The sequence below is a fragment of the Colossoma macropomum genome, unplaced genomic scaffold (assembly GCF_904425465.1).
Source record: "Colossoma macropomum unplaced genomic scaffold, Colossoma_macropomum, whole genome shotgun sequence".
NCBI classification, from domain to species: Eukaryota; Metazoa; Chordata; class Actinopteri; order Characiformes; family Serrasalmidae; genus Colossoma; species Colossoma macropomum.
The window spans coordinates 4,242,070-4,258,492 of NW_023494803.1; the positions used below are offsets into that span (position 1 = coordinate 4,242,070).

General features: G+C 40.1%; 1 protein-coding gene across 3 annotated transcripts in view; it reads right to left on the reverse strand.

Annotated features, from left to right (window-relative positions):
- ltbp1 (latent transforming growth factor beta binding protein 1) overlaps positions 1-16,423 on the reverse strand; it is a 229,208-nt gene that overhangs the window by 69,926 nt on the left and 142,859 nt on the right. The window contains exons 7-11 of one of the 3 annotated variants that reach the window (XM_036592703.1): positions 16,053-16,220; positions 12,465-12,701; positions 8,066-8,088; positions 5,369-5,465; positions 1,944-2,030 (exon numbers count right to left, since the gene is read on the reverse strand). In XM_036592703.1, the coding sequence (XP_036448596.1) occupies positions 1,944-2,030; positions 5,369-5,465; positions 8,066-8,088; positions 12,465-12,701; positions 16,053-16,220 (612 nt within the window). The remainder of the gene's footprint in view (positions 1-1,943; positions 2,031-5,368; positions 5,466-8,065; positions 8,089-12,464; positions 12,702-16,052; positions 16,221-16,423) is intronic. The other 2 variants (XM_036592702.1, XM_036592701.1) reach the window with 2 other exon arrangements.

A 16,423-nucleotide genomic window follows, 5' to 3' on the forward strand; every position in this document is an offset into this window, starting at 1 on the left:
CTCAGTACTGCAGTAACACTGACGTGGTGGTGGTGTGTTAGTGTGTGTTGCGCTGGTGCGAGTAGATCAGACACAGCAGTGTCACTGCTGGTCTGAGAATAGTCCACCAACCAAAAATATCCAGCTAAAAGGCGTCCTGTGACCACTGATGAAGGACTAGAGGATGACCAACACAAACTGTGCAGCAGCAGATGAGCTACTGTCTCTAACTTTATGTCTACAAGGTGGACCAACAAGATAGGAGTGTCTAATAGAGTGGACGCAGTGTTTAAAAACTCCAGCAGCACTGCTGTGTCTGATCCACTCTCACTGGCACAACACGCACTAACATGCCACTACCACGTCAATGTCACTGCAGTGCTAAGATTGATCCACCACCCAAATAATACCTGCTCTGTGGGGGTCCTGACCATTGAAAGGGGCTAACAAAGCATGCAGATAAACAAATAGACTACAGTCTGTAATTGCAGAGCTACAAAGACCACAGTTAACTGACCTGATAAAATGGACAATGCTGTAGATATAAGTTAGGTATGCTTATTGATGTGGTCAGTTGGTGTAGGCTCTGCATTTTTTCCTGCATTTGAAATGTACTTCTGGAAGGGAGGCCATAATAATAGCAGGCCGGTGTCTGGGTGTGTAAATCAACATAACACTTTAATTTAAGAAACACATACTGGGGGTTTATTAAGGCCTTGTTCTTTTTCAGTCAAACCCAAATTAGACACATTAAAATGGTTTATTTACTAGGTCAGAGGTCGGCAACATGGGCTCTTTTACAGCCCTGTTGAGGCTCCACAGCAGAATTAGATTCTTAGGTGAAAATAAAATAATCCTGCTTTACAGTAAAATGAAGCTCTGCTGATCTCAGTTTTAACAATAAACGGTCTTAAATGTTGGAGTTAATATAGATCTGCTAATTCACCAACCGTTGACCCTAAATGTTAGTGTGCAGACTGCTGGTCACCCTAGCAATGCAAACAATAATCTCGCCTAGCTAGTAGCTAACGAAAGGGCAAAACGAGAGATTTACGACAGACATTGATAATTTGGAGACGAATGGACTTTTTGCATTTCTAAGCCCTCGGCTGGTTTCCTGATACGTTTAATCTGCAGCGACAAACTGTCAAACACTAAAACGTCGTTAAGCTGAAGTCTGTTTCTCATTTGAATTTTTTCATTCCACCTTAAATGGCGCAGCAAGTACATTCTGTCGACTCAAAGTGGAACAGGACAATTCAAGCAAGAAGCTGGTGAATGAGAAGCGACTTCAATCTTGTAAAAAGTCAAACATTGAGAGACATTTTACAAGAAACTGTTCTACTTTTGTGGAAAAGTTTCCTGCCTGAGAAAAGCAGCTACAGCTGAGCTGAAGCTTAAAGCAAAGTAAGTCTGTGTTTTCGTTTGCTTTCCTTCTCTCTTTTCAACATTTAGTAATTGTTGTTCAACTTACGGTTTAGCATTTAAAGGGTGATGATTTGAAGGTTTCACTAATTTTTTCATTATTAATGTTACAGCAGGAGCTTATTTGTTTCATTTAGACTTTTCGACAAAATTTTTTAGCACAATGTAAGTCACAGCTGCTATTTTCAAACTATGTTAAAACATGAAAAACAACAAAAAAGGAGATACAAGGTTTTGCTCAGACAGCAAAGACATTCATAAGACTGCATTCTGAATGAGTGTTAATGTTTAGGGATGCTCCTGTGCCATTTTTTTGTAGATTCCTGGGAATAACATTAACACATAAAAATATTTAATAATTTATTATTCAGCATAGATTTTTTTTTCATTTCATTCATCATACTTTAAGAGTATTTATATCAATCCAGAAATTCTACATATAACAAGGCTTTAAATGTGTAAGAGACCTGATATGAAAGCTATTATTAACATGGCACCCTATCTCAATAATTAAAGTCATGTCCATGTGTTGGTCCTACCTGCCAGCTGAGTAGGCGAGATGTCCTGGGGGGCGCTGGACGGCAAGATGGCTACTGGAGCGGCTGGCACGATTTTCTCTACCACCTCTGGAGAACGGAAGGAAAAGAAAAAAGAGCAGAGAGAGGAAAAGTTATGAGACACACAGCAACTTTGAGATCCTCGGATAAAGTAGCGTATCTCATATCATCAAATCAGCTGTGCACATTATATCAGAAACTAGGGGAGGGCAATGCAACAATATGTTATCATCACAATAAACTGCATCACTAAATATCGATGCAGCTGCACAGTTCATTAAACTAATTGTAGAGCCTCATGTCAATTCTGCATTGTACGCTGGGCTTTTGAATATACAGCCCCGGTTTAATGATATGTTTTTATTGGGAAAAAAAAATATGAAATATTAAATGTGCCATAACTTTTGCACAGGCCACATCTTATATAATTTTTTTCCTCAATATGTTAAATTCAGCAAATTAAAATGTGCCGAAGTGTGTTCTCGTGTAGAGGATGTCAACTTATCCACAAAGATTGTCGTTTAACCAGGGGTGCGCAAACTTTTGCAGATGACTGTTTTAGTAATTGAGTAAACTAGCGATTGTTTTGATGATAAATCATATGCAAGTTCTAATCGCAAACATTTTGTTTAACTTCACACGTAAAATTTGCAGCTACAGACATACATGTATTTGTGAGATCCTGCTGGTGTGGGTTTCCTCTCTTTCAATGATTCTCACAAAAAGCAATCTGAGTGCTAATAGCCCCCTTTACAGTGGTGATAGGAGACAGGAGTTACCAGTGAACCTACATGTCTTCTGACTTTTTTATAGGTAATGTTGAAGATGGTAAAATAGTGGTAAATCTGAAAAAGTAAGTTTTGTTCGAAAAAGATTTTGCCTTACAGCATCCTGCATGTATCTCTCCACCATGAATCTATTTTAAAAATACACTTTAGAGCCAAAACCCTTTTTTCAGAACTACTGCAAACAATGTCTGAGGCATCATGCAGCTTAACTGTAATCATTTCATGTACTCCCATAACTTTCTGTGAGGGAGCTTTTAGAGGCATTAAACCCTTCAACCGCCTGGTTCCCATCACCACCACTGTTTCAATTCTGACTTGGTAATTTCTCTAAAACAAAGTATTTCACACCAAATGACTCTGAATGACTTTGTTTACATCTTAATGAGTGAATTGTGCTGAAATTTGGCAACACCAGTGGAACGACGTAGCCACCACAAGTTCCATGCGACCATGGGGAGCTTAGGGTTGTGGCCGTGCAATGTGGCTCTTGGAGCGTGTCACACTCCCAGGTAAGAAGGATGCTCATTGTTGCTGTTGTAGCTGTTATTGGTGTAGTTATTGGAGTAAATTGTGTCCAAGGAGGGTATGTATACATATATATATGTATATATATATACAGTGGGGTGCGAAAGTTTGGGCAGCCTTGTTAATTTTCCTGATTTACCTTTATAAATCATTGATTGTTTGGATAAAAAAACTCCGTGAAATATATCATATAGGGGACAAACACAGTGATATTTGAGAAGTGAAATGAAGTTTATATGATTTACAGAAAGTGTGCAATAACTGGTTAAACAAAAGTAGGCAGGTGCATAAATTTGGGCACTGTTGTCATTTTATTGATTTCAAAACCTTTAGAACTAATTATTGGAACTCAAATTTGGTTTGGTAAGTTCACTGACCCTTGACCTCCATACACAGGTGACTCCAATTATGAGAAAGGGTATTTAAGGGGGGCAATTGTAAGTTTTTCTCCTCTTTGCATCTTCTCTGAAGAGTCGCAGCATGGGAGTCTCAAAACAACTTTCAAATGACCTGAAAACAAAGATTGTTCACCGTCATGGTTTAGGGGGAGGATACAGAAAGCTATCTCAGAGATTTCAGCTTTCAGTCTCCACTGTGAGAAACATTGTGAGAAAATGGAAGACCACAGGCACAGTTCAAGTCAAGGCTCGAAGTGGCAGACCAAGAAAAATCTCGAATAAACAGAAGTGAAGGATGTTGAGAACAGTCAGAGTCAACCCACAGACCAGCACCAAAGACCTACAACATGATCTTGCTGCTGATGGAGTCACTGTGCATCGTTCAACTATTCGGCGCACTTTGCACAAGGAGATGCTGTATGGGAGAGTGATGCAGAGGAAGCCTTTTCTCCGCCCACATCACAAACAGAGCCGCTTGAGGTATGCTAAAGCACATTTGGACAAGCCAGCTTCATTTTGGAATAAGGTGCTGTGGACTGATGAAACTAAAATAGAGTTATTTGGGCATAATAAGGGTTGTTATGCATGGAGGAAAAAGAACACAGCACTCCAAGAAGAACACCTGCTACCTACAGTAAAATTTGGTGGTGGTTTCATCATGCTGTGGGGCTGTGTGGCCAGTACAGGGACTGGGAATCTTGTTAAAGTTGAGGGACGCATGGATTCCAATCAATATCAGCAGATTCTGGAGATCAATGTCCAGGAATCAGTGACAAAGCTGAAGCTGCGCCGGGGCTGGATCTTCCAACAAGACAACGACCCTAAACACTGCTCAAAATCTACTAAGGTATTCATGCAGAGGAACAAGTACAACGTTCTGGAATGGCCATCTCAGTCCCCAGACCTGAATATTATTGAAAATCTGTGGTGTCACTTAAAGAGAGCTGTCCATGCCCGGAAACCATCAAACCTGAATGAACTAGAGATGTTTTGTAAAGAAGAATGGTCTAAAATACCTTCAGCCACAATCCAGACTCTCATTAGAAGCTATAGGAAGCGTTTAGAGGCTGTTATTTCTGCGAAAGGAGGATCTACTAAATATTGAGTTAAGGTTTTTTTTTTGGTGCCCAAATTTATGCACCTGCCTAATTTTGTTTAGACAATTATTGCACACTTTCTGTAATTCATATAAACTTCGTTTCACTTCTCAAGTATCACTGTGTTTGTCCCCTATATGATATATTTCACAGAATTTTTTTATCCAAACAATCAATGATTTATAAAGGTAAATCAGGAAAATTAACAAGGCTGCCCAAACTTTCGCACCCCACTGTGTATATATATATATATATATATATATATATATATATATATATATATATATATATATATATACGCACTATGATGTATAACAGAACCTTCAGAATTTTTAATTACATTGTGATATACATTTTTGGCCTTATGCCCACTACTATTGTGAAAATATCTTTAGGTATCGCAGTGTTACATTCTTGCCATATCGGATTGGATCAGATCACATGGGAATTAGGTTCTTGCTCAGGATAGTGTGGGATTAAGCCGAACCTAACAGCCTAACAAGAGTCCAAACTCCTACGACACTTGTTAACCCTTGTTAAAAGGCACAGTTCAATGAGGCAAGTCAAGATGAGAGATGTTAAAGATGCAAGTTAAACACCTCGGTATGCAGGCTCCATCGGTATGGTGGACACACCAGGAGACAGCTGATGCTGCTCTACTACAGACCTATCAATACCACCAGAGGAAGAAAGCTCCTTCAAAAAGATAAACACACACAAACACAGTAAATACACTAATCTGTCAAAGTGTGAGGCAAAGTGTGTACGGATATATGAGTAATGAGCCAGTGTAAGCGGCGTAGGCTGCATCTCTCTCTCTCTCTCTCTCTCTCTATTCTCTCTGATTCTCTCTCTCTCTCTCTCTCTCTGTCATGCACACAGCTCATGCCGAGGCTGCAGTAAACAGCAGAGCAGGACGGCGGCGGTTATGGCGGAGAAAAGCTTAAATGAGCTTTTACAGCCAAGTGGAAGAAGAGCGAGGACCTACATAACAGCTGTCTAGGCCTCACCACGCACACCAATACACACACATCTTCATCTCTGCAGTGATCTCCCTGCTAAAAGTGCTTCTTCCAACTTTTTCTAATACAGCTGCTGCTTAGGTTTCAGGCTGACAGGCTATAGAAACTAAGCGTGGCCTGATGACCTGGACTTTTGGATTTCCTTGGATTAGTCCATCCTACATTTCATCAGTCCATCCTTCTAGTGTTTCCAGATCAAAGCAAGGGTGTATTCTCATAAAAGCGGAAGAATTTTCAAATGATACATTCACGGTTTTCCCCAAATGTAGTCAGTCAGCCAAGACGTTTGGTGTCTGGTGCTTCGTTAGCTGCGGGGCTAATGTAGCTAAGAGGGGTGTTACGATATACTCAGTTTTGAGTTCAATCGAGCTTTAATTAGCTTTTTTTTCTATATCATACGCGTTGCAACCCAGTTATAAACGATACAAAATTGCCAAGAAGTGTATTCGTCATCCAGTTTTAAATGTTGATACGCTGTTTATTTATAACTTTCACCTTTTCTGATTTTTGAAACTGTTATACGCTTAGTAGCGAACAAGTAATGTATAATTATACCCCATCAACTGACCTTCTCCCTTAATTACTGTTGCTATGTCCACCAAATTTTCAGCTCACGCCACCTAGCAGATTCTGTAGCACAAGTGCAACACTAAAGGCTCAGTGGCGCAACAGAAAATTTAGAAGCACATAGAAAACTATAGGTGAAAACATTATAATTAAAAAATAAACTGGCTTCTTAAGTTGTTTAGTACAGACCTCAATATTTGAGCACTGTTGGCCAATTCAGAGAAAGATAATGGATCCTGCAAACCATATAATTAATCTTCTCCTTTTTAAACATGAAAACCTGCCGCTTTAACCCTAGGCCCAGAGTTTTATTACACACTTCTATAACCTAAGAAACATTCAACCAGTTTGCACTTAAGTCCCTGTAGTTACTGAATGATAAGGCTTAGTATGTAATAAGCCTGGGAAAGAAGCAAAACAAAATCGGGACAGGCAAAGGCAGAAAACCTGACGGCCACCTACAAGATTAGAAAGGGAGGGGTAATCAGTTGGTCACAATCTGCAACCTCACCACTAGATGCCACTAAATCTTACACACTGCAACTTTAAGTATTTGCAATGCTAATTAGTGGTCATTCGTATTTTTTTCCTTCTTAGCTGCATTAGCCTCATAACCCCAGTGCAAAAGGCAGAAGCAAACATGACTTGGCTGATCGACTACATTTGGGGTGATGTTAGAGATTTTGGTAACACTTTCTATGAATGTCACCTTTGTAAGCATCTATAAACACATTCATAACATGTTATAATGCATTCATAAGGCATTATACACATGGCTATAAATATTTATAAAAATGCATTACACGTTATAGCCATGCTTATTATGCATTATGATTTGTTAACATAATACATTATAAGTACTGTTCATAACAAATTATAAGAGCTCATAAGTCGTATTTGTCCGCTCTAAGTAAAGTAAAGCGTACTGTACTAAAGCCTCCTCCAGTGTTCAGAGTGAGGCTTCAAGTTGAAGTATTTACTGAAGGATTTACTGAAACACTAACACATTCACAGTAAAGCACATTACAGGCTTCAAATGTCAGAGTTTAAACTAGAGCTGCCATCAGTGTTTTACCCAATGTGGGAAAGGTAATGTACACCACCGTTAGCTTGGTATTTGTCTTTACTTTACGCTCTCCAAGCTGGGACTGACTTCTTTGGCACTGACATTATAACATGTTATCAACACTACTTATAATGCATTATATTAACAATTCATAATGTATAATAAACATGGCTATAAAGTGTAATTCATTTTTATAAATGTTTATAATCATGTTTATAATGCCATATGAAGGCATTATAGCGTTATGAATGTGTTTATAGATGCTTACAAACGTGACATTCATAGAAAGTGTTACCTAGATTTTTTACCAAAGTGTTTCTTTAATATGTTCTATTCCTATTTTACAATATCACTCACAAACATCTCATCCATACGCAAGAAAGGAACGAATACAAAGCATAAACACACACACCCACACACACACACACACACACACACACACACACACACACACACAAACGCTCCACAGGAGCTGAACGCTGCGTATTTAGCATGGCCGCCTCATGCAGCGGTGATGATGCCGGCCTCATGCTGCATGGAATCCTGCTTCGTGTCGGCTTGCTGCGTTGGGACATGCATTGCTGCTTCATTGCTGCGCAGGTGCATAAGGCCTTTTTATGGGCAGAGGGAACCCAACCTACCTGCTCCGGGGCTGCTGTGGCCACTGCACACCATAATTCAATAAGAAATCACACAAAAACAGAACATAAGGGTTCAGGCCTCTCACATACATCAGCTGGCATTCACACACATTTTCGCACTGTGAGGTTTTTACACTTCAAACTGTAAAAACGAACTAAAACTTCTTGAAATCTGACTTAGGAGATCCAAAACAGGCATATGGTTTAAAAGTTACCCTTTGGGTTACACATTATAAAACCATTCCTTTCACGAAGCAGTGGGAGCATCACCTTGAGCCGTCTGAATATGACTTTGAGCTGTGAAATTACTGCCTAGGGATGAAATGTTAATAAAAGTCGCAGCCATCCCACTAACGTTTGCGCTTAAAGCCAAGGCCGCCTCGTATTTCAGCAGCACAAAAGCTTTATGGACTGCTTTTTAGAGAACGGTAGTAAAAGCTGTATGGTGCGTATTGTTCAAGAGTGTGAAGGGAGAAAACACAGTTGCATAGAGTGTCTGGGACTGGCTGTCATTTAAAGACACTAAAGTCGATAGGACTGACTCATTCTGGTAGATCTTAAAGGTGGCTGACTGTTATGCTGATGAATGTGCTGATGTACGGAGTTGGTTTTTATACATTTTCAAAATGTCCTGACTGTAGGAAAAACAGAAAAACTTTGTAAAGGGATTTTTTACAAAAGCTCAATGTTTAAATTTTTTAAACTGAAAGAGTAAAAATATTTAGTTTACTGAGGTTATGGTTAGAGTTCTTAGGATATATTGTTACTTACATAAATAGTATTATACAAAACTTAGAGATCCTTCATTTACTTCATTTATATAGCAGTATAGGGCATATTAACACATGCATACTTATATATCGCTGCTGTCGGAAGAAAACCTCGTACCTCCAAAATGGTAACTTTACAGGAGAAGGAAAAAACATACTTTATTTTTAATGTAAGTCAATGGAAACAGAATTTTTCCCAAGTCATTTTGGGCCGTTTCTGTTGGTCCATTCATCATGAAATTTACGCACAATATAAAGGGCAACAGACATTTTCAAATTATGTCAAAAAGTGAAAAACGACAAAAACAGAGATACAAAGTTTTCTTCCGACAGCAGCAATATATATGTACACGCATACACTATATGGCCAAAAGTATGTGGACACTCCTCCTAATTATCGAGTTGGTGTTTCAACCACACCCGTTACTAACAGATAAAATAAATAAAGCACACAGCCTTGCAGTCTCCATAGACAAACACTGGCAGCAAAGTGGGTTGTACTGAAGACAATGAGTGTGTTTACATGCACTAAAAATCTGATGACTGCAGAAAATCAGATTTTGTCAGTAATCCGATTAGCACCTTTACATGCACTTGAGTAATCAGACAATGGGGAAACTCCGGGTCTACATGAGTCAGGCAATAATCAGATTTCTGCTTTGCTACCAGCCAATAAACTCATAGAAGAAGATGTGACGTAAACGGAACGCAAAGTGCCGGGTTTTTTAAACATCGCGCCACTTTACCTGAAAATATGAACTTACATCATTTAGAAGACGAAGAATATTTAAATCCTTTATTTCTTGTTCAGTTTCAACGCTGCTCCAAAAGTGTGTTGCTGCGTCTCACGACATCCACCGTCTGTTGTGACTGAGAAATCTGATAGAAATCGGACTATGAGTATACACGCGCTGAGAAATCTGATTACTGAGCTAAAATCCAGCTCTCTTTATCGGATTTCTTAATCGGATTTCTAGATCGGAATATGGTGTTTATGTGACCATTTGAATAATCGGATAACTGCAGAAATCCGATTAGGATCGGATTATTGAGTGCATGTATACGCACTGTCATAAGATGCCACCTGTGCCACAAGTCAGTTTGTGAAAGTCCTGTCCTGCTAGATCTGCCCCCGTCAACTGTAAGTGCTATTATTGTGGAATGCAAGTGACTAGGAGCAACAACAGCTCAGCCACGAATCGGTGGACCGCTCAGACTCACAGAGGCCGCCAAGAGCTGAAGTGCACAGTGCCTGTCCTCTGTTGCATCACTCAGAGCTCCAAACTGCCTCTGGAGGCAACATCAGCAAAAGAACTGTGCATCAGGAGCTTCATGAAATGGGCTTCCATGGCGAGCAGCCGGAGATGGCAATTAAGTTTACTAAATTACAAGTAAAGTCAAGACAGGCAAGTCCTAAGTCGAATCCCAAGTTCTAATCTTTGAGTCCAAAACAAGCCAGTCTGCATTCTTCAGCTAATTTAAGGTCATTTCAACACTGCATGCCAAAAATGATGGTAACTGTAATATAGTGTTTTAATGACAGCATGGTGCACAGACACACTCCAAAGTGTTGCAGAAAGCCTTCCCAGGATAGTGGAGGCTGTTATAGCTGCAAACGGGGAGCCACATTATTCCCCATGATTTTGGAATGGGGAGTCCAACAGCTCATATGGGTGCAATGTGTAGTCTTTTTCCCATATAGTGTGTGTGGATTTATATAACTAACTAAGTAACTAACTAAGTAACTATATATATATACACTGTTGTCGATAGACAACCTCGTATCTCCAAAATGGTAACTTTACAGGAGAAGAAAATACATACTTTAATTTTAATGTAAGTCAATGGAACCAGACTTTTTTCCGAGTCATTTTGGGCTGTTTCTTTCGATCCATTCTTCATGAAATTTACATACAATGTAAAGGACAATGGGTATTTTAAAATTATGTCAAAAACTGAAAAACAACAAAAATGGAGGTTTTCTTCTGACAGCAGCGATATATATATGTATATATATATATATATATATATATATATATATATACATATATATACATATGTAAAATATGTGTATAAAATGATACATTTGTATGGGACATTTGTATGATACAGACAAGGAGAGAGAGAGAAGAGAGAGAGAGAGAGAGAGAGAGAGAGAGAGTAAGACAGAGAGAGCTGTCCCATGTATTCATTGTCCATAGAGCACAATAGAAAAACTGGCAGTCATGTACTGAAGTCTATGCTCTTCTTCAATGCCAGCTCATTTTTCTTTGTTCAGTGCCAAGCAATGATGTGATAATGTGTGTGTATGAAAGAGAACGAGAAAATGTGCGTGAGGTGAAAGAGACAGAGACAAAAAGAGAGACAGAAACTGGGAGCAGACTGCAGCACTTCAAAGTGTTGGTCACGTCTAAAGGCCAAAATGGGCTGTTCAAGTTCAAGGGACATCCGACCTCCCAGATAAACAAGTCTGAATAATTTTGCTGTTCTGCTGAAATGTAGTTCAATTGTTTGTGCAGGTTCATTGTGTCTGTGTTTGTGGGGGGTGGTCTATGAGTAAGCTCGGACCTCAATAAGCTAATCTCCTGTATAACAGAAGCTAAATTAGTTAGCACTTCACCTTGATGGTCCAGTGTAAATGCTCACCAACCAAACTCGTCACCTTAAACCTAAAACCTTAACCTCAATCTAAAAACTGACCCTAGCTCTAGTCCTGATCCTCACTTTAGCACTAGTGAGAACTGAGTTTGTATATCAACATACACTGAATGTGTGTCTGTTTATTAGGAGGAATAACGTTAGCGCTCAGCTAAAGCATTTGGGAGACTGAAACTGAAACTGGAGACGGCGACGCTCTGATAAACAGCACAAAGCGCTGAAACAATATTCTTAACTTTCAGTTTATGCTTTAGTTTTATTTGATCTTTTTTAGTAACGGTAGCTAACGTTAGCTGTCTGGCTAACTTACTTGATTACGTGTTTACGTTTCAGCTGTGCACGTATGGTCGGTTGCTAGGTAACAGACACGACAGTTGATTGTCGACTTCCATCGAGTAAGTTAAGATTTCCTAACTTGAGATAAGATAAGATGCTGTAAGATAAGATTTGCTTCTGTAATACGAATTTGTGAAAAATCTTGACCTGTGAGATCTTAAGTTAGGACGAAAAGATAGGAAGTTTCTGTAATACGGCCCCAGGTATACTGTATTATACTCATCCTGCCCACCCGGAGACAGAAAGGACTTGGACTTACGGATGGCTGTGGGAGCGCTGGGAACTTGCAAAAACAACTTTCTTTACTGTAAAGTATGTTAATGTAAATTAATGAAAATCAGACCATTTCTATTGGTTTATTTGTCATGAAATGTCAGTGTAAAGGGCAGCTGGTGTTTCCAAGAGGTGTTAAACCCTCCTCCACCCTCTCAAAAACAAATGAGTTAGGAGGTTTTGATTTGACAGCGATAATATATGTTTCACTGCAGTTACCCTAACTAAACAATAAGCATACAATTAAAAGTGTTAAAAGCTATTACTATGTGCTTACAACCCACATAATTACTTGTATCTCGTTGTAGAACTGCCATTCTTCTTGATTTAGAAGTTGTTTATTGACATCGTTCCAAGCTTACCTGGCACAACGGGCAGCTGTCTCTCGGTAAAGCTGAAAGCCTCCACGGGCTGCTGCAGCGTAGGGAAGGGCAGGGGCAGGACCCCCGGCACAGGTTCCTGGTGCTTGATTGTGGGCTTGGGCTGCCCATGGCTGTCTGGCTGGTTCCAGGGGTTGGCTGGGGGAGGTTTGGGCTTGTAGACATATGGAGTGGTGACATGGTAGCCCATGCCGCCAGGACATATCTCCTTAAACGCAGCTAAGAGACACAGAGATAGTGTTTATGAAATGCAGTACTGGAAAATATGGCATTGCCTGTTCCTGTAACCCTCTTCTCACTTCCCCTAGACACTCCTACTCAGGCAGACCCAAGTCCATGGTTGAAATGTCCTCAAAATATGTTTTATTCCAATTTGAAACGGATGCTTTTTGGTGTCCAGCAGTGAACTACTAGAGTATATACAGTCGTATGGAAAGGCACCCCAGACACTGCTAATTGAGTTCTAATTGAGAAGACTGCATGCCCTATGTATTTACATATATATAGTGCATGCAGTCTTATTTCCAGAAATGTCTAAACCATACAACCTTTAGTTTAATCATTACATGTAACTGTGTAATTTCATAAAAGTTATTATGCAATGTAAATCATGAACAGCAGACCAATAATAATAATTTTAGACATCTAAAGTCAACACTGTCTTGGATCCCAAAGTGGAAGGGAGTAGGAGAATTGAGTAGGGCGTGATTTTCTTTGGATTGGAAGCAGGCCCGAGCGTAATCCAGGACAACGGTCATTTGGGATTATGGTTTGGACAGCGAAGTTGGGTCAGACAGCTCATGCAATGAAACAATGGTGAGTAAGGATCTGACAATTAAGCCTTTCATTCAAACATCTCAACAGCTTCCACATGGAAGAAGAACCTGCATTGTTTGCTCAGGACGAAGAACAATGAACTGATGAAGATTTATGTTTTTTTTTTTTTTTAACTTGTCTTTCAATGGGATGTAAGTGTGGAACTAGGGCTGCACAACACACACCATGTCCAAAAGTATCCAGACAGCCCTTCTAATTGAGTTGGAGTGGCTGAACAAATCACCCAACATCAGTACCTGACCTCACTAATGCTCTTGTGGCTGAATGCAATCAAATCCTCACAGCAATGCTCCATGTAGTGTAAAGTCTTCCCAGAAGAGCGGAGGCTGTTGCTGCTGCAGAAGGGGAACAGATGCTCTATTAATGCCCTTGATTTCAGAAGAGGTGCTCATAAGCAGGTGTCTACAAACTTTTGGACACGTTAATGCAGCCCTATAAGAAACCCTCAGAAGGTCCTGATCACAGGATCCTGAGCATGAACTGCATCACTCCCATTCCTGGAGAATGTTCTTCCCTAAAGTACAAAGTAAATCTTTTGTAATAAGACCAAACAGAAACTCCCACCAGTGAGCTGATGAAGGGTGTGGAAACGTCAAGGCTCTTTTGTTCTGCGTCCAGCGGATTAAAAGAAGGTGCCAACCACAACAGCATGTAGCACTTTGCAAACACAGACTTCCTGAGTTTCCTCTTTTAAACGGCAAAATCATAATGGATAACGAGGAATGGAAGTTACAGTACAAAGAATCGCGCTCACTATCAGACACAGCTGTTCTTGACAGCATGTGTGTTACTACAAACGAACACATGAACATTCAAACTAGTGATACACCGAAATGAAAGTTCTTGGCTGAAACTGAAATTCGGGACAAAAACTGAAACTGAAAATTTTTTGGCTTTTATTTTGCTTTTGAATAAAGTGTAAAAAGACCCAAAAGTCTGGTTGCCAATATGACAAATCAGAGCTGACAATTAATCAAAAGAGTAGCATTAATAAAAAGAGTAACATTATAACGGTAGGTACAGTATCCTAGATCAGGCGTCGGCAACACCCAGCTCTTTTACTGCCCTGTTGCGGCTCCACAACAGGTAAAAATAAAATAATCCTCTTTTGCAATAAAATAAAGCTCTGCTGATCGTTCAACACAATTTAAACAATAAATGGTCTTAAATGATGGAGTTAATGTAGAACTGCTAATTCACCCTTTAACCCTGAAGGTTGGTGCGAAGACTGCTGGTCACCACAGCAATGCAGACTATGGTCTTGTCTAGCTAGTAGCTAACGAAAAGGCAAAGAGATTTAAGATGAGCAATCAAAGAACAACTGATACTTTGGAGACAGGTGGACTTGCATTGCATTTATAATCACTCCAGCTGGTTTCCTGATACGTTTAACCTGAAAGAGAAATTGTCAAACACTAAAAAGTCGCGATGCTGTAATCAGCTTCTTGTTCAAATTTTCCCGTTCCACCTTAAATAGTGCAGCAGTTACATTCTGGCACCTCAGGCACCATTTAGGGTGGATCGGGAAAATTAGAACAAGAAAAGTTGAAAAGTTGAACACTAAGAGACATTTTACAAGAAACTGCTCTACTTTTGAGGATCGGTTTCCTGTCGGAGATGTGAGAAAAGCAGCTACAGCTGAGCTAAAGCTTAAAGCAGAGCAAAGTAAGTCTGTGTTTTCGTTTATATCATATTTTTTAGTCTATATTAGCACATCAGCACATACTGAGACAAATTTACAGCCAATATGTTAAAATGGACATAAAATGTTGTGGCTCCCAAAGTGGACTGAAATGGCTCTTCTTAACATTTGGGTTGCCGATCCCTGGACTAGGGCTTCTCGAGTACCTCAAAAACCACAATTATTTTGGTCAAGTGGGACATCGTGTTCAACATGGTATCAAACCTGTGATGGAGAAGTTCTCTGGTGTTGAACTTCCTCTCGATACTTGGCATGAAGAGTGATTACAAATCTCTAATTTCAATCCTAGAACCCAGGAAATGGTTCCACATGGCCAACAATTGTACTGTTGACTTTGTTGTTCACTGCAGCTCTTTTTGAATGTGAACATGCTGACCGGTGAAGGGAACAGCGTTTTTAATCACTGTTTCTCGTTTTTATTGCCTTTAATATGATTAATTCTTGTCAGACACTTTGTGGCGTATATAATATTTTGGGTAAAATTCTCAGTCTTTTTCCACTTTAGGCCAAAAACTGAAAGTGTCACTTTTGATCAGTTTTGGCTAAAATTTTCAGTGGCCAAAATTTCGGTGCATCACTAATTCAAAGAAGACAATGACAGAATGACTGACCATTGTCCCAGCAATATAGAATATAAAATAAAAAATGAGACAATAAATAAATCACAATATTCTTACCTGTTTTTAAGGAGAGTAATGTATATCACATGTATTTGCTTATAATACAATGTAAGCATGTTTACAATACTTTTAATAGATAAAACTGAATGAAAAATCAATTAAAATCAGACACACACACACACACACACACACACACACACACACACACACAGGGAAAGAATGACATATGGAAAAAAGTGAAGGCGACACTAAAACCAGTGATGGCGTGTAGAAGCATCTACGTAGCAGAGGGTGGCACACACATGCAGACAGACGATAGCAGAGTGGGAGTCAAGAGAGGAGAGGGGAGGAGTGATTGGACCAGACCCTGGAGGAGGGTGAGGGGTGTATTTGAGTCCAGCGGGAGCTTACCTGTCCCAGGCAGGGGGCAGCGATCGCAGTGTGGGCCCCAGGCTTTCCCCACGCTGCAACAACACAGCTGCTTACTCAGCTGAGTGGACACTGGGTGCAAGCACTGAGCACCTGGGCCGACCAGACGGAAACAAGCGCCCCTTTCCTCACGCACCTGAGGAGCCTCGGCTACACGGCCAGCAGAGAGGAGAACAGGGGGTAAGGGAGGAGGGGAAGGAGAGAGGGAACGAGGGATAGAATGAGGGATGAAATGAAGGTGGTAGGGAGTGAGAGAGGTACAGAAAAGAGAGTGGGACCAAGTGAGGGAATGGGGGGAGGAAATAAGGGAGGTAGGGAACAAGTGAATGAGGAAGAGAGGCAGGGGAGGAAAT